This window comes from Tupaia chinensis, unplaced genomic scaffold (assembly GCF_000334495.1).
Source record: "Tupaia chinensis unplaced genomic scaffold, TupChi_1.0 Scaffold141490_1, whole genome shotgun sequence".
NCBI lineage: Eukaryota > Metazoa > Chordata > Mammalia > Scandentia > Tupaiidae > Tupaia > Tupaia belangeri.
In genome coordinates, this window is record NW_006201352.1 from 2,423,433 (window position 1) to 2,430,566 (window position 7,134).

The 7,134-nt window shown below is 46.0% G+C and overlaps 1 protein-coding gene across 1 annotated transcript in view; it reads right to left on the minus strand.

Annotated features, from left to right (window-relative positions):
- The window catches only part of EVC2 (EvC ciliary complex subunit 2), a 209,103-nt gene that overhangs the window by 1,290 nt on the left and 200,679 nt on the right, over positions 1–7,134 (minus strand). Inside the window, exons 20-21 of the mRNA XM_006163194.3 lie at positions 4,266–4,462; positions 1,565–1,666 (exon numbers count right to left, since the gene is read on the minus strand). Of these exons, the coding sequence (XP_006163256.1) occupies positions 1,565–1,666; positions 4,266–4,462 (299 nt within the window). The remainder of the gene's footprint in view (positions 1–1,564; positions 1,667–4,265; positions 4,463–7,134) is intronic.

A 7,134-nucleotide genomic window follows, 5' to 3' on the forward strand; every position in this document is an offset into this window, starting at 1 on the left:
GAGAAGGGTGTGTGGTGGGGCCCCCCCCCCCGGGGGGGGGGGGGGGGATTTCTCGCTTTCCATCTCTCTCGAGAGCACACACACCCTATAGCAAAAACAAACAAACAAACAAACAAAAGAAAACAAACAAAAAATGTGTTCTCCAAAAAAAAAAAATGTGTTTGAAAAGACTAGCACACTTTGGGAATGTCTCCTAAAAGGACTGCTGGAATCCTGTCCACGAGTGGTCCAGTCTCTGAATCCTTGTCTGCTCTTGATAATGGCTGTGACCTGTGACTCCACTGAGAGCTCTGTACAACCTGAAAGACGCAGGGCTCTCTCTGTGTAAGCAGTGCAGGACGCACCCTGTCACTGGGATCTACCTACTGCATGTCCCCAGTAGGCTTTCTGGCCCTCCCTGAAAGGATGTGGCAGATTCAGATTCACTGCTGTCACTACTAACCCCTGCTCCTATAGCTAGTGAGTCAGTGCAAGCTCTACCCGAGACACAGTCTTTCCTTTTCATATCATAGATCCACAGAGTCTCTGAGTAGAGTGAAAGCTAGCCCAGGAACCCAGAACAGAGGCACCACTGTGTCTCTTGACCTGTATGTACCTTTTCTATTGTGCAATCTAGGAATGTTCTAGTAGAACTCTTTATACTTACATAGCTTGGAGTCATTTTCTTTTCTGGGCTTGAATTTTCTCCTCTTGACTAATATTTGGATCTAATTTCTTTGGGACTATATTCTGACACCAAGCCTATTATCAACGGCTCCAAGCTTTTGATCATGGAAAGTCCATGAAGCTTGGGCTCGGCACCATCACCTCAGCTGTGAGAAATGAAGGAATGGGCAGGGCTCAAGCACACACTTTCCTCAGTCAGCTACTGCTTCTAAAGCACACAATGGATATCACTTTTTAACCCATTATGTATCTACCTGATATTACTGTTCCCCCTAAATCTCCTCTAGTGGGAATCACAGGAGACACTTGGTCGCAGTGTGTAACACTCTAAATCCACTGTGCTCCTCACTCCCCCGATCTCCGGATGCACAATGACCAGAGCAAAAAGAGAAAGGCTTTGGGTAGAAGAAAAAAGACCACAGCCTGGAAGTTTACGGACACAGATGAAGCAGCAAGATGGACCCGAATCCTGTAGCCACTATTTCTCAGCTGCAGGCAGACCTGAAGCCTGTTTAGATGAGCTTTTGTTTTATCATCTCCACCTTCTGGAAGGCTGGAAACCTCGACGTAACACAAAGTGAAAGGGCTTTGTGAAGAGTCAGTTCTGAATAGCTAAAAGGAATTCTTCTTCTAATTATATCCCATTAAAAACAGCCGTCAGTTAAAATAAATACAGTAAGTAAGATGCTAATAAATGTAGAGAGAACATTCTCCCACTGCTAGCCATGGGCTTACCTTAGTTTCAAAGCCCACTCTATAGAGAGTTGTCCTCTTCAGGGAAGGAACTTGCTTCTGTTTACACAACCCTCCTCTTCTTTGTGCCCTCCCTCCTGCCTTCCCCTCCAGGCTCACAGGCAGCCTGACTCCCCAGCCCACCTGAGAAGAAGCCCCTCATTACCTCTCCTTCCTCGTGCGAGCCCAGAGCATCTTTTCCGATCCTCTGCTTATCAGATCTCCTCGTAGTTTGCTTTCGAAGGCTTGCCACCAGCTCTGGTGTTTTCTGAAGGCAAGAAGGGGGTCTTATATTTCCAAGAAGAATAGAATCTGCAGGTGATTAGTGATACTAACGAGGCCTTCCTACTGGGCCCTATCCCTCCTCGTGACCTTTGGCTGACACCAGGAACCTCAAGAAGTTTTTACCTTTTGTTCTTTCACTCACTTAACGCCCACGAATCATGCACCTACTCAGGCTTGGTTAGATGCAATCTTTGCCCTTGAGAAGCCCCAACTCCCCACAGCCCTCCTCACACTGCGGCCTACTTCATTTGCCCTCAGCAGTGCTTCCTACCTCTTTGAGTCAGGGACCCCCTTTACTTCTCTGATAGGAAGACATTGCCCTTTTCTCAAGAAAAACAATGTCCATACAATCACACAATTTTAGCAGGCTCCCCAGGGCCTAGAAGTCCATCCCTGGCCTCTGACAGGGCCTGGCTGAGGACAGCGACACTTGGTGTAGTCATGACTTTCCTTGCAGCCTCAATCCTCATGTACTGTATTCTCAAATGACACTGCTAGCTCCTCCCTAAACCAACCTTGCTTCACATCCCAGCTTCCTGCCTTTCTTAATAAAGAGCCTTTACTGACTAACTTCACTCTTGGACTGCAATCTTAATGGAAGGCATCTATGCAAAGTTATAAATAAGTAAGAGAAAAATGTACCCAAACTGAACATCCAGCAACAGAGTAATAGTTACATACAGTACCCCTTTGTGAAATATTGGGCAGCTGTTAAAAATGATATAAAAATAATATCTGTGGGGGACCAGCTGATGGCATAATGGTTACATTGCTGGACTTCCACATAGTCCAGTGCAGTTCAAGTCCCAGACCCAGAGACTTAAAACTCATGCTGTGTGTATGTGTTTGTGTGTGTGTGTGTGTATGCATGAATGTCCAAGATTCTGAGAGGAATATGGAGGAGAAGGGATTGCTGTGTGGTCATCCCCCGGGGGGTGATGTCTCACTTTCTGTCTCTCTGTCTCTCTTTGTCTCTCTGGTGAGTGCACGTGCCCTATAACAAAAATCTCTCTAAAAAGAAATAATACCTGTGGGGCTGGACAATGGTGCTATGGTAAGACATGATGCTCTGCAGGGGTGCTCCAAATGAGAAGGTTCCTGGCATTTCCAGAGACCTCCCCCAGCATGCCAGGAACTCACATGCCCGTGATCTGGGGTTGGCTGAGGCTGAATGAAGCAGAATTAAAGTCACCTATAGCTCTGTTTGGACAGGTTAAGCACATGCCTCTTAGACCCACTAATGGGTCATGACATCATGACATAAAGACCCTATTAGGTGTGCGTGCTCTCTCTCTCTCTTTTATTCATGGAAGAAATAAAGTTTTAAAAGTATAAACTGATGAATATATTATAGTAGGAAATATTAGCTAACTAATGGGGTAAGAAATGTGTAAGATGCTTTAACATAGATAAGAGTTGAAAGATAAGCAAGATTGCTTCTGCTATATGGTTCTGAAAAGCAGAATGTAAGGCTGGTTGTACATGCTATGCGTTCACTACATACTCACACATAAATATATATACTCATGACATACCACAGACACATAAATGCTCATAAACACACAAGTGCTCACATGCTTGAACACCTACGCATTAACACATGCCGCACAGATGCTCATACATACACATACAATATACACACTCACAAAACAGAGAGAAACACATTCTGGAGGAAGAAATGTAACCAAATGCTAACAGCTATTTCCTAAGTGGTAAAAACATGGATATTTCTTTTTCTAAATTTTTCCTCTTAATGCATGTTTTTACATTTCTTTAATGGTCATATATGATGCATTTATGGCCCCAGGTAAGCTTATTTTCCTAAGATTCTACTTAAAAAACAAAATTGATGATGAAATTAGAAAGTATAAACACACCAACCACTGATTTGATAGCTAAGGTAGCTGGATTCTGCAGGCTAACTGGATGGTTCAAGTCCCAGATCTGGAGGCTTGAAAAACACACCAGGCATATGTGAGTGCATGCCCAAAATCCCAAAAGGAGGCAGAAATGGAGGAGAATAGATTGCAGCCTGACCATGCCCCACAAGGGGTAATTTCTCACTTTCCTTCTCTCTCTGTCTCTGTCTGGTGAGTGCATGCAACCTCTAGCAAAAAAGGAATACTCAGTGTATCATGACCTAAGAATAATTCATGGAGAAGAATTCATGGGGAATCCTAGTGGTTAAGGCACTGGACTCCCACATGACTGACCATGGTTTGAGTCCTGGAGTAAGTGGCTTGAAAACCACGTCACGTGCATGTGCATGCATGACCAAAATCCCAAGAAGAGAATGAAAGAGAAGGGGTTGCTGTGTAGCCATTCTCCTGGGGACGGATTTCTCACTTTCCTTCTCTCTGTCTCTGTTTCTCTCTGGCAAGTGCATACACCCTATGGCAAAAGCCTGGGGAAACAAAAAGTATTCATGCTGACCCTTCTGAATGGTGAAGTGCCAGATGGGGAAAGCAGGTGGGTCCCTCCATTGGTTCCCCCCACTGGTTCCCTCCATTGGGTCCCTCCATTGGTTCCCTATTTGAATCATGCTCCTTGTTTGCCAAAGGCAGCTTCTGCACATCACTCACCTCCTCCTGCCTGGGTCAGTCTGCTCCCCGCTGCCCTCATTCTCTACAGTGTGGTCCGAATGTCTGTCACTGACTGATCCCAGCAGGGCCAGTAGCTGGGGCTGGGAGGCTGTAGGCAGCAAGACACTGAGGAGCCGGCGCAGCGTGGCCCCAGGTGCCATCGTCATCTTTGAGAGGTAAGATGCCAATCTCAGCTCCTGGAGGAGATAGCAGAGGGAGCTAAAATCCTCATCCCGCTCAACTTGACAAACAAGACTTTTTAATTGATTATGTTTTTTATGACTTTTTGTCCCAGGGTGATAAATATTTTAGCAGCATAGTCTGGAAAGCATGTACCTGATTCACAGAGCTGTCAAAAAAATCAACTTGGTCAGCAACCTTGGCTTCCCACGACACTGCTAAAGGCTCCATCCATCTTGACAACTACTCTCAACTCAGTTGGGCACTGCCCAAACCACCGCAGAAAAAGCCTGGCCTGCATCGGGACAATTAGCAATCTTTCTCCTTTTCTTGCTCATCTTCTGTGAGGCCATACATCATTAGAGGAACAATGCAGGCTCTGGAAACAACTGAAGTGTCCCTAAACAAATGTCTGATTAAAGACATCGTGTGGCATCCATATCAATGGAATACCACAGGGGACTTAGCAGGTGGCATGGTGATTAAGGTGCTGGATACTCCCACATGGCTGACCATGGTTTGAGTTCCAGACCTGGTGGCTTGCTTTATCTCTCTCTCTCTGTTTCTCTGTCTTTCTCAAATTAAAAAAAAAAAATGGAATATCACTGTGCAACAAAAAGAAGGAACTCAATAGATATCTAGGACGTTATTCTGGGTGGAAACAGCCAGTCTCCAAAGGTCACGTGGTATACGACTTTATGCACTTCACATTCCAAGATCGGCAAAGTTCAGAGATGAAGAGTGGACTCGAGTGCCAGAGGCTGGGGATGCTGAACACAGGTGACTGTAAGGGGGCAGCACAGGAGGGACATTTGTGGTGTGGACAGTTCTGTATCTTGATTGCAGTGGTGGATGCATGAATCCACAGGTGCTAATTTAGCATAGAACTAGACATACATTTTATATCAGTGTCCACTTCCTGGTTTTGAGGTTGTACTAGAGCAACCATTAAGGGAAACTGAACATGAGGTGGGCATCAGAATTCCTTATACTAGCTCTGCAACTTCCTGTGAATCCAAAATGATTGCAAAATAAAAAGTTAAAGTAAAATAAGAAAAAGAAGCTTAGACTCAGCATTCAGAAAACTTGCATTAAACCCACTGTATGGAACTTTGAGTCCCTGGGCTGTGTCCTCATTTCTCTCTATGTACCAGTTTCCTTGTCTGTAAAATGAAAGAAATAATACCTAGGGCAAAGGGTTTTGTGAACACGAAATGAGCTGGGGCATGTCAAACTGTTCTGTGCTGCAAAGACACAAAGAATTCGCACTTTAGGAGCAGAGATGGTGTGCTGGGCCACCGGGCACATCAGAGACCTTCTCTGGGATTTTACCTGGCAGAAGCCAGCAGTCAGAAGTATTTTATCTGGCAAAACCTGGGCAGCGGGATGTGGAAAGCTATCCGCCCAGGCTGCCAGCAACAGCATGTCATACTCTGTATGGAGAAAGCCTTAGTGACAGAGAAACAGAAGAATGAGATGGAGGAAGAGAAGGCCCAGATAGAGTCCATTGGCCATCTACTCTTTTAGAGCTAGCCTTACTCTTTTGGGGCTTGGGCAGGGATCAGCGTGTTTCCTTTACACTCAAACTAGTTTAAGTTGAATTTCTATTCTCTTCATCTAAAAAGAATTTTGACTTTACAAACCACCTAAGTGCAGTGCTTGACAAACAGTGAGAGCTCATTGTCAATAGAGCTGGCTGCTGCCATGGTGGTATTTGTATGCTTCCCGAATGCATTAGTGTCTTGCTGCTGTAACAAATCACTACAAATCATGGCTTAACACAGCACGACCATATTACCTATGGTTCTGTGGGTCAGGGTCCTGTGTACCACAGTCTGTGCCTGCGGCCAGCTGTGGCCCATTCTGCTGGACACCTAAACACATCCCTGGTCTCTATTTCCCACTCCCGAGTATTTCACTTCCAGCCTCTTCACAGGCAGCCAGCAGGGCCCAGGGCCAGTCTCCTAAGGACATGAGTACAATCTGCTTTAGGGACTTAGGGGCCTTTGTCTTCTTAAGGAATAAAGGCACTTAGGTTGACTTCATGTCTTAGTTATTGTGAATAATGCTGCAATGAACATGGATGTGCAAATGCCCCTCTGACAAAGTGTTTTCCTATCCTTTGGGTAGAAACTTAACAGTGGGCTTACTGGATCACAGAGTAGTTCTAATGCTAAGTGAAGTGAGCCAAATACTGCACATGTGCACTCAGCATACACCAAATGCCCACACTTTACGGCAGGAACTGAAGGACTCGATAGTATAGAAATAGTGTCGGCAGTTACCAGAAGCTGCAAGGGCGTTAGGAGGACAGGGAGAAATAATGAACACAAGAACACATGTAAACCCCTCAGCCAGGGGCTTCTGCCCCTGCGCAGCTGCGCGCCGGGAACGGCTTCCGCCCCTGCGCAGCCGCACGCGGGGAGCAGCCGGCCCCCGTCCGGAGGCCCGGCCTCCCTGGCCTCTCCGGCGCTGGATGGCTCGGAGGCCGAAAACAAGGTTGAAGAACTTGCAACTTGAGAAGATGACAGTTACCAGCCCTGCATTACCTCAGGGGAAAACAAGAACTACTCTGCCATTCTTAAGAAAGCCAGATACCCAAGGACAACTCACACTGCAGATCCCCACAACACCATTCCTGGTAACTACAAGATGACTGCTGTGCCGCATCAGCTGATAATCATCCCTG